Here is a 16,282-nt window from a genome sequence, read left to right as displayed (position 1 = left end):
TGTGTCTGTAGACCACAGTGAGGGCAAGAAATCCCATTTCTTTTAATAAAATGATTTATTAATCAGCGATGAAAACAAATATTACATGGACAAATAGGCTACTCTTAATAGAATATCGCTACTTACAAGGTCGCAGATGCACTAATTTCGCCCACTAACTTATTCTGTTTTTCAAGTCTTCCAAAATAACAACAAAAAACAAACAAAAAACAAACAAACAAAAAAAACAAATAGGTGTGGTTTGACCGCTACAAATAAATCGGTTGTAGGCCTGTGTCGATGCAGGGGTTTTTCTGTTCGTCTCATCACTCGTTTAAAGTGCATAACATCCAAAGTATAAGCTACTGGCCTGCACAGAAGGAGAACACAGCAAAAGTCTTATTTACATTACTGGGAGGATATTATTGAATGAATTGGCTAATCAAAGCTGCTATTGTTGACAACAACAACAAAAATTAAAAGAACAACCCACCATTACAACATACATACATTGTCATTGCACTTTGCCACAAATAATAAATAGAATCAATGGTATAATTTCAGGAAAACAAATGTCACCGGATGCCAGATGGTTACATAAATGCTGAGGGGGGTGAATATGCACACTCTTGAAAATATTACAGTTAATTACAGTTTATCTACTTGGAGCTGGATTCCTCAAAGTGTCCACGGAGGTTTTCCTTTCCACAGGGTGTCGGACAGAAGCTGCGGATGTGTCCTTTGTTGCTCTGTCGTGTAAATATGTGATTCATGGAGGAAGCAGAGGAGATTTGAAGGAGCAGGAGCCGCTGCAGTGGCGAGGAGTTAACATCTTACAGGAGAAATGGTGTAAAGCGTCGTGAGCTTCTGAGAAGAAGGAGATAAAATCATCAATAGTGTACGTGTGTGTGCGTAAAAAAAAACGACTTGTTTGAAAGGAAACAGTCCGCAAATCAAATATTTACTGTACTTTGAGGCATCAGGGATGTTTGAGTTGCACAGGAAAATAAAATGATTCAAGGGTGCGTAAAAATGGCGTGACACACGTTTGGAGACGTTTTATTTTAACATATTGTCTGACGGTGAGAGCCTCTGGGTGCAGAAATGTCGTTTGTACATCTTCCTGCCGAAGAATTACATTTTTATCTCTCTTATTGCATGGATACATGACAGTAAGTTTCATGAAGTTGCATGAGAGGCAGGATAAGACGCGTATAATGCTGTATTCATAATGTTATATTTCTTTTATGTCAACCTATTTATCACGCACAAGTCGAAAGTAATACATAAATCACAAGTAAAAATGCGTAAAATAATACATTTGATTGTGACAAAATCACACCCTACAGATAATCCAAACAAACTGAGCACACAGGCCGTATTTATGCAGTAATATATGTGGAAAATATGTAATAAAAGTAACAGTGACGTCATGTCAGAGCGATGCTGATTCCGCTGCTTTATTTTTCTCACCTCTGACGATGTGAAGCTGCTGAACCATCTCCTCCCTGTAGGACAGCTCCCTCTTCATCTGATCCTGAAAATTATCTGAGGAACAAGTGGAAGGGAGGCACAGATTTGGATCAGTGGAGAAGTGACTCTCCATTTTTTTTTACCAACTTTATCCCCTAAGCTCCTTACAAAAGCTACTCAGTCATTTACTCTCTGATGATGTTTACAAATCTTTAACTTTATCTTTTATGAGCACTTCAATGTGAAAATGTTCAACGTTCATTTTAATCTGATTGGACTTTAATCAGCCAACAGAGGGCGCTGTTGTCAAGATAAAGTCACAAATCAAGGCTCCAATTTGCAGCAAAGCACAGTTTAACATCATTGAGTGAAAATATTTCTATTCATGTTGAATAATGCAGATAAGAAACAGGAATATATTTTAAAAAATAACACTTAATTACCTATATTTATAAAACTTCATATTATTGCTGTTTTACCATGTTTAGGATGAATGGGAGGTTAAGCTAAGTGTAAATAAATATATTTAGAAGAGTATCTCCTTTTATACCATACTAAAAAACATAAAAATAATCTAAATATATGACTTATGTGAGATATTTTGCTTGATGCTGTATTCACAGCGCTTTACCTAATATTTGAACAGTCCTGTTAGCAGACAACACATGTTATAGGGTGCATATACTGGGAATAAAAATGTGGATTAAGTGTTCACATTAATATTTCAGAAAAACTGGCTTTCCTGTCTTGCCACCAAATAATACCTTCCGTCTCTAAAATGATTAGCAGTACGTGCATAAAATATTATATTTGGTGTTGTGTCCAGAGCTTTAGCACACAGCTTTACATTTGTCAAAAACACGTCAAATTAGATCATGTGTGGAGGCACTGTATTTGCCAGAAACAACATAAAGAGGTGAACAAACGTTGATAAAAAGCTATAAAGAAACCTAACAATATGCATATTTTATTGTAGATTGGTTGTTGGTGTTGTTCTGATTTTTTTAGCTATTAAAATGTGTTATTTTGCACAAACTAAATGCAGCACAGTTTAAAGTTTATTCACACCCAAAACTGACGAAAATCAAACAGGATTATATGTGCAGGAGCTAGACAATTTCAAATCACCACCTTCACACAAGTCCCTCATTTTCCTGCCTGGAGATCTCAGATTTTGCACAATTAAATAAACATTTATTTCTTTTTTTTTTTTTTTACATATATTGAGGGCTGCTACTGCTATTCAGACAGCATGAACAGTGCTGAACAAAGAGCCGAGTGAGTGAGAAATTTTTGATCATTCTGAAGAGACGGTTAAAGGTATTTATTATCAGTTTAAAAATAGCACAGGAGTCAAAATGTGAGCGGTGTTTTATCTGTATTTCACATGACAGTCACCTGATTAAGCACCTCATATTTCCAGCTGCTTCTGCTGGGCATGTTTCAGTTTAAGAACTATGATCTTTACAGCACCAGTCTGGAGATTTTAGTGTCACATATGGTCTTAATGCATGCACTGCAGATGGGAATTCTGGCATTTTCTAAACAGCTGTTTAGAATTTTGATATTTCAGTTCAATGAATTCTCAAAGTGACTTAAAAAAATTCCTCTACATCCACATATATTTATAACAAGCTATGTGTTTGCCCTGCATCAATATTGCAAATTAAACTGCAGCAGATAAAAATATAGCTGATATTTTGGGACATGCACAGCACTATTGAGGAGGATTTACCAAAGCGTGGGTCATGTTTTGGTCTGACTCTCAAACAGGAGGAGCACTTCACACACACCAGAAAGACTTTTGAGAGTCTTGTGTGAATAAAATCCCTCCTGTGGTGATGAAAAGCCAAAATATTGAGAGAGAAAAAAGAAAAGAGTTTGGCAGAATTTGGCTTACCTTTCAAGTTTTGGAATTCACGTTCCAGCTTTTTCCTCAGCTCAACTTGCTCTAACAGCTGCTTCTGCAGTTCCTCTAAAAGGCAGACAAAATAGAGGGTGTTGGAGGAGAAAAAAGACACAGGCCTTTGGATCAGCTTCCATCTAGGACACTTTTCTATTTTTAATGACAGTGATGAGCACATCATCATCATCATCATCATCATCATGCACAGACAATCAGAGCAGGTCTTCCTGGGCCTGCAGGTAAAAAAAGAAAATAAGAAAAAAAAAAAGGAATCCTCCCTCATATTCAGGGAAAATACAGAAAATGGAGAAAATGTGAGGTGTTGTTTCATTTAGTAAAGTGAAGTAAGAAAATGCTTCAGCTTTTGTAAAGTGACGGTTAATTAAAGGTCGCTGTGGCTCTGAAACACTGGTTTACAAAGGTTTGGCCTCAGGGCTTTAAAAAAAAGTGACTGGAGATGAGAAACAGGACGCTGAAAATTCGTTTGGTTTGTAAAATGAAAAGTCAGTGCAAGAAAACCATCCAATACTGAACAGCAATTGTTTAGAAATAAAATAACGGTTGGTTTTATTAGGTTAAATAAAAAAGGATAACGTGCGTAAAATCTAAATGTAGAACTCTATTCAATAATAATAATAATAGTAATAATAATCTGCCCATCATTTTATCTGCCTTACCTTTTGCCAGACTTTGTATCTCTCTTTGTGATGGCAGAGCTCTGGCTGGTGCGTCCTCGCCTGAATACATACAAATAAATGAAATAAGCTATTTCTATATTCAAAAAATATAAACCTATGTCTCTCAAAACAGAGGCAAAAATCCTCCGTCTTCTCTCTGACTTACCCTCGTCCTGCTCTCGCTGGTTCTCCTCGCTGCTTTGTTCATTAAAAGATTTCGTTTCGATCTCCTCCACTGTGGAAGACGGCTCTTCTTTACTTGCACTCTCATCTTAAGAGAAAATAAATCGATGTAATTGTTTTCTCCCCTTTCTCGACTTGATTTTAATTGTATTTATTTATTTGTTTAGCAGCTAAATGTGTAAAACAAAAAGCAGAGGAAAAATATCTAACCATTTGCTGTTAGAGCTCCAGTCAGGTAATTGGCAGGTCTGAACTGATAGGGACTGGTCCTTTGTTGCAGCTCACTCCTCTCCGCTGTGTAAACCTACAGGAGAAACAACCACCACTTCTTTGAGGCTTGGCACAAAATTTAATTTAAAATTAATAATTAAAAATATACTCTATGTTGGAATGCATTTATTTTATTTAAATGAATGATATTTTTCTAGGGGATGTGGACAAGCTGTTTTGTTGTCGCTGTTACACTGTTTCAATGAAACACAAATTCCCCCACAAGGACACATTTATCTGCGTAAAATAAAATTTAAAAAAAAGTACACACAGGCCAAGAAAAAAAGGAGCGCACTTGCAGAAAACTTGAGGGGAATATTACAGCTCGTATTCTGGCCAGTGTTTCTCTGTCAGAAGTCACTCACTTCAGTAAAAGACGCAGCTATGTGGGTCTCTGATAGCTGCTTGTTGTGCAGTTCCCTGTCAGAGGACTGGGCCACGTGGAGGCTCATTTTCTGGGAATCCACGGCTGCGCTCTCCTGCATGACTTTGGAGTCGGAGTCGTTTGGTGAAACACTGTGCGCCAAACCGGGAGGAGTCCGAGGACACACCGAGGGCAGAGGCCGGGAGTCCTCCTCCTCCTCCTCCTCCGGTGTTTTGTTTGTCTCCACGTCCACGTCCGGCTCGCCCTCGCTGTCCACGCACGGGGACACGGACCGGTAGCTCGAGCTCTCGCTTAAAAAATCGGGCGATAAATAACCAGTGCGACACCCATTATACGCGCTCCTGTTGCCGTACAGTTTGGCGATGCAGTCTGCGTCTTTAATGACGGGTCTGAAGGCGGAGACGTAGCTGATCTTCCGGGGCGGCAGGGTCATCCCCTCCAGCGGCCTCCCCTCGTCTCCGGACTTGTCGTCTTCGTTACGCATGGACTGGGTGCTGGAGCAGCGGTCGTTGTCAACCACACTGTCTTTAGAGGTGTTGGTGCTCCGGTCGCTGTGCTCAGAAATGTCTATGTCAGTCTGTCTGGGGGGACACAGCAGCTCTGGAGGGGGTTTGTGAGGAGTCTGCGGGTACGGAGGCATCGGCAGCGCGCCTGCCGCGGGCCAGAACATGGGGAAGGAATGGTAGGCGCTGTCCTTGGTACCGGGCCACAGGACACCCGGCAGGGCGGCTTTGCTCTGCTCGCCCATCATACCGTCATCTTTCTTCTGGCACAGGCCAAAAGCTGGGAACCCGTACGGATGAGGGAAGAGCGGCGGGGGGATCTTCTGCAGCATCCCGAAGCCTTTACTGGGCACCGGGATCACCGGGTAGCTGCGGGTGCTCGCCATCCCACCCCGGCTGTCCTCGCAGCTGAGGATCTTTGCGGGTACCTCTGGTGACTCTCGGGGTCGGCTGGGTCCGTGTGATTTTAAAGGAGAGCTGGATTCTGATCCACTGCCGGGCAGCGTCCTCTTGCGACTGCCTCCGTTGAACATGGCCTTCACATCTTCCCACGCGTGTAGTATATCTGTCTGACTGCCTTTATCTGTTAATTTCAGATGTCGCCTCCAAGAATTAAAGTTAGCCGCATCTGGCTGCGTGTACTTGGACTCTGGCGTGCGATGTGAGTGAAATATGAATTTATTGGGGGAAAAATACATGTTGCAGTAGGAGCACTTGATGCACTTGGCCCTGGAGCTGTTGTATCTGGCCGGGATGAAGCTGCCTCGACTCCCCCAGGCGCACTCGTGGGACACGTCAAAAGCAAAATTCTCGGGAAGTTTGGGAGGCGAATGAGCTCCTAGAAACGACTTACAGAGTCTCTCGGCCTCGCGTTTAGTGATCATCCCGCAGCGCCTGGAGGAGATGGGCATCGCACCGGCTCTGCGCAGGATCTCCAGCTGGACAGGAGTGCACTGGACGCAGGTGATCCCAAGCGCCACACGCCGGTTGTGGATCTCGTTGTAGCTGTAATTCTTCAGCAAGGTGTTGGATATCTGTGCAAGGCAAAGTCTCTCCTGGCCATCTATCACCAAAGACACGATGGGTATTCCGTACAGCACCGTCTCCCCGACCTGGTTGGGCTTCAAGTTGGTGGTCGGGTAGGAAAGTTCTTGTTTGGAGCTTGGCGAGGAGCTGGAGTCTCGCCCCGCAGGTATGGAGTCCATCCTTGGAGCCCTGGAAGCTGCAGAGATGACGTTTGATATGAGTCAAATGAAGAAGAGCCAAAAATAGAGCCTCATAATAAAGCTTTACTACAGCTTTTAGTTGGAGGACAAGTCTCCTGCAGGCCTGCGTTTTAATAAAGTTAAATGACTTTTACATATCTAGAGATAAATCCTTACATGATGGTTAATAAATATCATGCACAAACTTCACTTGAATGAATTACATTTCCCTACACCTTCAGCATGTTGTATCATGTTTTAATTCCAACCTGTGTGCGCACGAATCGTTAAAAAACAGCCACAAACTCACCTTTAACGTCCGCGCAGCTCCCCTCGACAAAGCTGTGATCAAGCGAACGTCGGAGCGATGCAAGAAAGTAGAGGAGATGTTGGCTTTAGGACGCGGTTTTGCGCGCGGCACCGCCTCCCTCCTGTTTCTGTGCTCCGGTCCTCCTCCTCCTGCTGCCGCCTCTCTGCTCCACTCCCGGTGTGTGTGCGGACGGTTTGTGTTGCGCCACCAGCAGCAGCAGCGTCCACATGGCAGGCAGACTGTAGCACAGCCCCCTTCACGACAACGACAGCAATCAAGTGACGGCAAAACTTATGGCAAGGCACTCCCACTCACACAGGCAGTCTGCATTAACTATGGATTCATGAGCAATGAAGATGCCTGGATCAGACTGTTTTGGTCTTCCAGCAGCCTGGAGGTCTGGATGGATAAAGGGGATGAAATCTTTAAAATTCAAACATTTTATCCAAAGCAAACAGTGAGCCTATGTGTTTAAATAAATTACACCTTAATATGTTATTATTCTTTGGGTTGCTGCGTTGCCATATTGCCCTTAATTAATTCTTTTGCGCTTCTTTCCTGTTGCAAAACGCAGCGTTGTTGGCATTATGCATGGATGGGGCTGCAGTGGGATTTGGCATTCCGCTAAAACAGCAGGGACCCACCGACACATTGTTGTGTTCATGAAGCCTGAATGCGGCGCGCAGGCCTCCATCATGTGCTGGGTTCCCACGGACTGATTCACCGTTTTACGAGCTCTCCGGCCTGCACGCGTTGTGACAACAAGCAGCTGCTCTGAAAGGTCACTCTGTGATCTGCGCAGTTTTTATTTTTCCCCTCACTCAGGCCGAGAGAAAAAGGATCAGACAGAAATGGGAAAACGGTGGATCTTTGCGCCATGAGGATATTTCACTTTTATAAGTCAATTAAAGGTGTGGGTTCATCATTTTCACGGGACACAGCAGCGACAGACACTGATGTAATATTGATGAAGGAAACAGGACACGGTGCTGTTGGTCCTTCAGTGGGACAGAGCTGAGCAATAGAAGTCTAAGATTATCCTCTCATTTTAGGAAAATAAGATGCACCATATATAGGAGGCATTCAATAATAATAATAATAATAATAATAATAATAATAACAACACATAGCTTAAAATTCATATCGAATTTATTAATTTAATCATTGTTTTTGTCATATCCCATTTAAAATTGGAAGTGGAAAACCTAATATCAGGTCGAAATAATGCATTTCATTTATTTATTTTCCATATTAAATTAAATAAACATGCTGCATAGGTTATAATTGAGCTCAATTTTAAAATATTATATGAATATAATGAAAATAAATTTTGAACGCCTCAAAAGTGCAGCTGAATCCAGACTGAGTGGAAGTATGGTTAATAATGGATTATTTAAAGTCTGTGAAACGCACCAATATAAACCGCTTAATTGTTGCTGCCATCAGATAAATTCCAGTTTTTGATTTTGTGAACGAATCCAAACGCAGCGAAACGAGCTCTAAATTCGTTCTCAAATCACTCCAAAAAAAACCCCTTAAATTTCTTCACCACAATCTATCAGTACTACAGATTTATTTGGAGTCCACATTTTCCAGCACTCACACCCTCATTCACTGCGGCTAGTGGTGTGTAACAAGTGCGTTTCCAAACAAACCTGCGCACAGTACAGGAGGAAATGAGAAAAGTAACCAAACAAGTCAGTGAGGTCATTATCAGGCTCCTGCTTGTTCTACCTTTTTTGTGTGTGCAGGAGAGAACAGCTCATTTAAAAGTGTGTCTGCATTAATCACAGTGCTGCATCAAAGTATGATAATCACCTGAACACTCTATTAAAATAAAAGTGGCAGCCCAGGGGAAATCTTACCTTACTCTTTAATTGTTTTGAGGCTTTGATAGGCTTTTTAATCTAAGATTAATTTATGCATTCTTAAATAACTCTACATATGATTAATAAGCTTGAAAATTAAAAGGAGACTGAAGCAATTATAACAAGTGGTTGGTCATCACCTCATTAGATGGTATTAGAAAGATGCAGTTTGTGAGTGTGTGAGTGTGTGTGTGTGTGAGAGAGAGAGAGTGTGTGTGTTTTCCTGATGACAAAAATTAACAGTGGAAGAGCAAAAATGTGGAGAGACTGTTCAATGACAATCACTGGAAGAAAGAAAAAAGTGCTGCAGGCTAATTATTCTGGATCTTTCCAGTTTGCTCTCTATGAGTGGATGAGTCATTTCTTGAAAAGAGAAACGCTAGGCATGGATTTATCAGCTGAAGCTGCGCAGACTCCAGTCCAGATCAAGTTTAGACTGTTGAGGTGATCTGAACTGGAAGGACAACAAAAGAGAAAGATCAGCTGTTTGAGAGGCCACCGGAGAGACGCGGGGAAAACAGTGAGACTTGCTAAATGGTTGCTAATGTGTAAACAAGACATCACCCCTCTCCTGCTCTGATGTTTATTTGTCTCCTAAAAGCCCACCCCTGGGTCCTGACCCCCACATCCTCCACCGCTAAACGGAACATTTCTTCTCGCAGGAGGTGGTGTGCAGTGTGTGTGTGTGTGTGTGTGTGTGTGTGTGAGTGAGAGAGAGAGAGAGAGAGAGAGAGAGAGAGAGAGAGAGAGAGAGAGAGGAGTGTGAGTGAAGGGGGGGAGTTCATCACTGCATCAAATGAGGCTGAGCATAGGGACCCTTTTGTCACAGACAGGGACTCATCTGCCAATGGTGGGCTGTGAGGTCCTGGGGGAAGGAAGGAACAAAGGTGCTAAAAGGCTGTGTGACAATGAGGGTGCTCCGAGGAGAGCCTTCAAGTGTGGGACACAGGCTGCATGGGACAAGCTGTGCCAATCACTCCGCAATTACTTTTTTGTGCAATCCAGAGGCCTTGTGTGGGCATTCATGGAGAGAAGCAAGGACACGAGCTGCCATGTCTCCCTGAGCTTTGCTTGTAATGTAGAGCTGACCTGACGCTCACCGTGGAAGAAATGTATAGAAAATCACCTGCTCTTCTGTTGTTGGAAAAAAAACAACAAGTAGAAAACCTCCATTTTCATAAAGGACCCATCAGAGAAAAAAATTTACATTGCAGGGATTCAAAGGCTTGTTTATACCACAGTAACAGGAATAAGTGTAGCATGTAACATGCTACTCAAGCTTTCACTGAAGACAATGTGCTACGTGACTGAAGATATACAGAAATCAGAAAACAGAATTCCTGATCCTGATGGCACAGAAAAAAGCTTTTCCTTCATTTTTCTGGTTTGGACCAAAAAAAAAAAAAAATCCCTCAAAACATAAACAAACATGAAATGAATGAATGAATAAAATTGCTGGTGCAGTATTTAAGTGTAGCAAATGTGTGCTAAACAACACAAGACGCTAAAATGCATTTCAAATCCTGTTACTTTAAACAAAACTCCTCACGTATGTAGAATAAAATCTAAATGACTCATTAAGATTTTATGTTCAATATTCATTTTTGGAAACAATCCTAACAAAGAAAATGTCTCCATAAAACCCTGCTTTAGTTAATTTTTGCTAATTTTTTTACAAATTGATTGAAAAAGCACAAATTGACACGATCTAATTGCGGGGAAAGTCAGTATAAAATCACATTATTTCATTATTCAACCTCATCTACAACCAAATTCAAATGAGCACTAATATTGCAGCATGCAGATCTCTCGACTGTTCCTATAGAGCAACAATTCTTGAACTTAATTGTCATTATACTGACTGCTTGAGTATTTAGAGACTTTAAGTTTTGTGTACTATCACTGTATGCTACAGTGTAATAAAGGAAGATGCAGGAATTTGTCAGCATCCAACCCCGAGCAGTTTCAATAGTGTAATGAGGAGTCAAGTGAGAATGGGAATTATCGTAATGATAACAAAGGTCTATGCACCATAGCTTGGGGCTGTATTGTAGGGCATTACCATAAAGATGCGATGTGCTTGTATTGCAGGGTTTTTGTGAGGGAGCAGGCCAAAGCGATAATAACTATTAGTAGATGACAGTGCTTTGTGGGATTCCAGCTGTGGAGCCCAAATTTCCATACAGATAGAATGGCTCTGGGTGGATGATATGCGTGTGTGGGGGAAGGGCTGGGTGACTCCGTGGACTCATCTGTACACACACACACACTATCATGGTCTGGATGTGGCAAATCTCAGTGCCGGACTCGGTGTTGGTGTCCCCAGTGTGACTTGGGGGAGGTGAGAGCCTCGAACACCCTGTAGGTCTCGGTGGAGGAACTGTCCAGAGTCCTGAAACAGCTGCTGCTGACAGCTCTCAAAGTCGGGAAGTGCAAAGTGTGTGTGTGTGTGTTTGTGTGTGTTTGTGTGTGAACAGAGAACCAGGGATTTCCATCAAGATCCCATGCAGGCGAGAGGGTGTGCAACATATTTGTCAGCACCATGTCTAACAAAGAATAAAAGCACCCTTTCTAAAAAAAAAAAAAAAACCTTTTCAAGGTTAGAAACTTTCAAACACACACCCTGGAAATACAAGGTGCTTTCAACATATATGGAAGTATAGAAGCACTATTTAAAGGAACCAAGAGTCACTGATAGCACTGGAATATCTGCACAGTAAATATGGAGTCAGCGGCTGGTTAGCTTAACACAAAGATTGACTCTCAATAGGCCACATGTGACCAAAAGGAGTAGCTGAGGAGCATAGTTTGAACATATCAACACATAAAGTCATCATATTACCATACTGATTAAACTAGCTGTGGGTTTTGCCATAATGTTTTGTGATTTTTTTCAATAAAATATCACAATCCCTACATTTCTGCAGAAATAGATATTTTTAAATGAAGTGGTTTAATAGCACTGAGGTGTTCACTCTTCATTATCTAGCATTTTTCCAGCCAGTAGACTTTGTAGAAGTCATTTTCTGGGCAACAGACACAGAAATGAAAGATTTTAGGTGAACATTTTGTGACAATTTAGCAATAGCACAGAAAAGCTGTCAAAACCTGATCAGCTAAATGTTGCCGTGAGCTTGGAGAAATATCCATGAAGAGTTTGTGTTTTGGGCAGCTAGCAACAACCCTTCACTTGTAATAATCTTTAGACTTTTGAAATATCCTGACAAGAGACTGTGTTGTCAGAATTAGATAGAAGTCACTGAATAAAGAATTGTTTTCCCTTTTGTTGTGCAGTTTTATTTCATTTCCAAGGGTTGGTTTTATTATGCGTTTCCTCACTGACAAACTGTCGGGTGAAGACAAGTCAATACTTCATGAGACCTTCACCTTGTAGCTGTCCTTTGAGAGTCTCCTGGCTGGAAACACAGTGCTGAGAGTAACAGTGTCTGTTTTATGCTAAGCTAAGCTAAATGGTTCATGGCTGCAGCTTCATACAACAGACAGAATGTCAAGCTGTTTCTGTAGAATCTCTCTCTGGTCATTGATTAAACTCCTCAAGAAGTCTTCAGTGTGTATCAGTTTTATATTTGTTTTTCCTCATGAAAAGAATCACTTCCTGCTTTAAAATGATGTCGATGTAACTCCACAGTGCTGACTCCTTTACAATGTGCAGCTCTATGAAGTTCCTGTCTCTCTCTACAAGCATATCTCCTGTGCTCGCTGCAGCTCTAACACACCAGCTCACCCATAAGTCTGTTTAAACAGGAAAACAACTCGATGCAATGACAAGCTGTAATATTTGAGCAATTCAGCCGTACATGTTGGAGTCAATGAAGAACAATGTTATGGAAAGTCCAAACCACAAAGTGACAGGATGGGTTCCTGTGATATGTTACATATGAAACCTCAGAAATCTAAATCCATGTTTTTCAGACACTGCAGTTCTGTCATGGTGTGAATTGCTTACTTGCTCATTATATTCTATGTGGTTACAGCATACTAAAATGGTTAACAAGCCAAAAAAACTTGCTCTTCATCAGAAGGGGTCTTTTAAGGTTGAAACTGGCTTTGGTTTCCAAAGTAATTAATTCAAGTTGAGGTGCCGCCTGTGAGAGTGTGTCATTATGACCCAGAAAGGACATGCAGATGTGAGGAATCAGGGCTGAGTGAGACACAAAAAGTGAGATCTGAAGGTAACTGTGATGAATTATCTATGGGAGGAGGTGAGGTTAATAATAGCGATAGATGTAGTGGTGGAAAATTCAAGTATGCCGTCTCTTGTGTTCTCCTCAATGCACCGGTGTAAGTAAGTACACAAACATCTGTAAACAATGGAGCACATGTTTTCTATCAAACAAACACAGCTGTTTAAAAGTGGGCCCCGGAGATGGAGCAGGTAAGAGGGCTGGGATCCCGGGACTTTGCAGCTTCTTTTTCTTTTTTTTTGTTGGTTGACTTCCAATTGCCAGACATGCTGTGTGCGTTTATGTAAGGGCGAGGCTAGCAGGGAGGAGACAAAGATAGTGAGAGCAGAGAGCGTGAGGACACCAATCACCCTGTAATTATCCCCCTGGTGTGTGAACTGCCCAACTCTCTGTCCTTGATAGATTCACCTGACCCAATAACACAACACACAGTCACAATGGACTTGAGGCGGGATAAAGACAACACCATAGATCAGTCAGGGATCAGCAATGAGACAAAGACCTAACATCTGGGAGCTGTGGTGAAATTAAAGAACCGAAAGACTGAACCAATCCTGTTACAGCTTTCCATTAAAAGCCTGGGAGCTGCTTGAGAAACGACAAAAAGTGCGGTAACACAGGATTCAATTTCATTTGATATTAAAGAAACACCCCTTGGCATCTCTCTCCTTCCTCCTCATACTCTTTCCCTCTGCTGCTCACATCACTCTGCTACCTTAGAGTGATGTATTAAGCCATTTAAATTAACAATGGAATGACTTATTCTAATACGCCCGTCCCAAGGAGAGCCCGGGATGCTTGCTGGAGTGGGACATCAACAGCACCTCTAAAACCTCAGGCTGGGCACCGATGCGTGTCGCTTCTTCCAGATAGCCCAAACAATCTGGCCGACACTCCATCCAAAAGGCAAACATTCATATAGTCATTATGATGTGGAGAGGGTGAATAACACCACTGAGCCCGTCATTACCGGACACAAAAACAACATCTCCCCAAGACGAGTAAGTACATGTCGTTTCCGAGGTGGAACAGAGAGAAAAAGAATCAGTAAATACACCAAAGTCCTATGGAGAAAATGACTGTTTTTGCAGTTTGAGGCAGCAAACCAAACGTTGGAGTCTTTATGAAGTTCTGCAGCGGCTTTTAAAAGCTCATATCGCCACTTCTCATCCCGTCTATGCCTGATATACAGACGTCTAAATCATTTATACTAAGGCCATGGTCAGCTGAATACAAATGAGGATACAGTGGGTGCCCCGTTTATCCCTGAGGGGCTGCACAGAAATAGATCTGAGAAAAGCACAGTTTGATTGATGCTGCTACACTCTGAATAATGATCGGTTCAGAGGTCAAACTACTTCAGTGGCATGCATTATATCATTAATTACAGACATCAATAAACAATAGGACAGTGTCCGTATGTTTTAGGCGTGCTCATACCTCCTCTGCTCCCCCTCTGGATCATTTCACAATTAGTAAGTGTTACACAGTGACCTTAAAAAAAGACACTCATCAGTTATTGATTGCATTCTCAAGATATCACGCGAGAAAAATGCGGTGTAGTAATTACACGTGATGAAAGAAGCACATTTCGATCTCACAGTTACATATGCAATTAAAATATTATTCATTACCTCTTAAATAAAAGCCTGGTTCTGAAATCCCATTAAATTTAGGATAATTGTGTGTGTTTAATTATAAGCTGCGGCAGGAAGGAAGGAAGGAAGGGAGCAAGTTTCGGAGAAAGTAACAGAATGCGCTGTGACCTAGATAGCAGAGGAGACATTTTGTTTTAAAAGTGACCTTGCTGTGAAACCTCAGCTCAGAATAGCTCCGATTTTCCACATACTCTGAGTGCACAGACCTATCACTTCTGTAGTTGTGGTGAATCAGAGCTTTAACAGTGAATGAGGCCGTCAGTCCTCAATTTTTGCTGCTAAAATTCTGAGAGGATGAATCTGCTCTTCAGCTCTGTGATGGTTAGGCTGGCTGCTGCTACAGTCTTTTTTTTACAGTCTGATGCTGCTGCTGCTGGCAGAACAAAAACTGCAGACGCTGGCCTTGTTTCAGCAGTGGACTGTACCTGAATACATCTATTGCGAGATCTGTAATTAAGCAAAATTTGGAGATAATTGCATTCAACTGGAGCACGTCTTTATGAAGCTACTTTAACTCACGTTGTTTGAGATGGAGATGTTATACTTTTGCTTCTCCACAGTTGTCTGCCACCTTTTTGTTTTGGAGGGAAAAGGGGAAAGTTGTGGGAAATATACTGCTAAAGCCAGCTGCAAGTTTGCCTAACATAGCATAAACAGAAAACAGAAGTGTAAAATGGCAGTATTTTTTTGTGTTTTTGTTCATATTAAGTTAGGAGGCTTTAGAGATCACTGTTATGGAGAAGTTCCTGGCTTTATGCTGCAGCGTCACATTTAACAGGCAGAAAGGACAACTCTATCAGTCTTCTTGTACAAATCTGAGTGAGAATAAGCATATTTCTTCAAATCCAAATGTCAAGCTATTTCAGTAAATACAAAACCTTCAATCCGTTCACAAAAAATAATTCAACAACTAAAAATAAATTTAAAAAATCAATTATCAACTGTTTACAAACTGAAACTTCTGCCAGGTTTTCAGCTGGGATGAAAAACTTCTGTAACTACGAGGCTTTTAAAACAAACAAGCACAAAAAAAATCCCATTTTGCAGTACTACAGTATGAAACACTGACTTCAAATGAAATTAACTTCTACATTGAGCTGAAAAAGACTTAAACTAAATTCACTTCTTGAGTCCTTTGTTACTCACACAGGTTAAAAGTCTGTATGTTGGCAAACAGCACAGTGAAATCACCATCTAGGAACATTAATTACTTCAATTAGATTCAATTTTACAATTTTAATAATACAGCTAAAATTTGGTCCCCGTCAGTCAACTTTTTATTTTGCTGACAATACTCTCAGAAAAAATCACTTGTAAAGAAGCATTTTCAAATTCCAATTTTGCTAGTTCTCTTAACGCTTTTCCCACTACTGCATTTTATTTATCTATTTATTTAAGACATCCACACACTTTCTGCAGCCTGCATAGAAGTTCATGCATAAGCTGTCTGCTGCCCCGACCCAACATCCCCTGCTGGCTCCCTCAGAGCAGCTTGGCTCGGGCCGGTGGCTTCAACCTGCAGGCAGCCATAGGACAGCCCAAGCGGAGCTGTCTGCCACTCCTGTGCTTCATTAGGAAACAAAATATAAGGTTTCCACTCCATTAGGAATGACTTTAGGAGTGAAAGCACATAAGACGCCGACTCACCTCATCAACAATG

At 41.5% G+C, this 16,282-nt stretch overlaps 1 protein-coding gene across 2 annotated transcripts; it reads right to left on the bottom strand.

Moving 5' to 3' along the window:
- Positions 1–36: 36 nt before the first annotated feature.
- On the bottom strand, positions 37–15,535 carry skor1b (SKI family transcriptional corepressor 1b). 2 transcript variants are annotated; one of them, XM_022190015.2, is made up of 8 exons: positions 6,892–15,535; positions 4,854–6,598; positions 4,429–4,522; positions 4,202–4,306; positions 4,036–4,095; positions 3,353–3,427; positions 1,453–1,527; positions 37–843 (listed from the first exon to the last, which is right to left on the bottom strand). In XM_022190015.2, the coding sequence occupies exons 2-8, from the start codon at positions 6,579–6,581 to the stop codon at positions 749–751; spliced, it is 2,232 nt and encodes a 743-aa protein (XP_022045707.1). In that variant the 5' UTR covers positions 6,582–6,598; positions 6,892–15,535; the 3' UTR covers positions 37–748. The 2 variants fall into 2 exon arrangements, with proteins under 2 accessions (XP_022045707.1, XP_022045699.1); XM_022190007.2 differs by having other exon boundaries at positions 37–846; positions 6,892–15,534.
- Positions 15,536–16,282: the final 747 nt, after the last annotated feature.

The sequence above is a fragment of the Acanthochromis polyacanthus genome, chromosome 8 (assembly GCF_021347895.1).
Source record: "Acanthochromis polyacanthus isolate Apoly-LR-REF ecotype Palm Island chromosome 8, KAUST_Apoly_ChrSc, whole genome shotgun sequence".
Taxonomy (NCBI): domain Eukaryota; kingdom Metazoa; phylum Chordata; class Actinopteri; family Pomacentridae; genus Acanthochromis; species Acanthochromis polyacanthus.
Note: the sequence above shows the minus strand (reverse complement) of the source record. Positions and strands in the feature narration are given on the sequence as shown.

Excerpts from the sequence above, each read along its gene's own strand:
- skor1b (XM_022190007.2), bottom strand. The coding sequence starts at position 6,581 with ATGGACTCCATACCTGCGGGGCGAGACTCCAGCTCCTCGCCAAGCTCC. Across the intron at positions 4,096-4,201 it reads CCAGCGAGAGCAGGACGAGG|GCGAGGACGCACCAGCCAGA; the intron begins GTAAGTCAGAGA and ends GTATGTATTCAG. Across the intron at positions 847-1,452 it reads GCAGCTTCACATCGTCAGAG|AAGCTCACGACGCTTTACAC; the intron begins GTGAGAAAAATA and ends CCTTCTTCTCAG.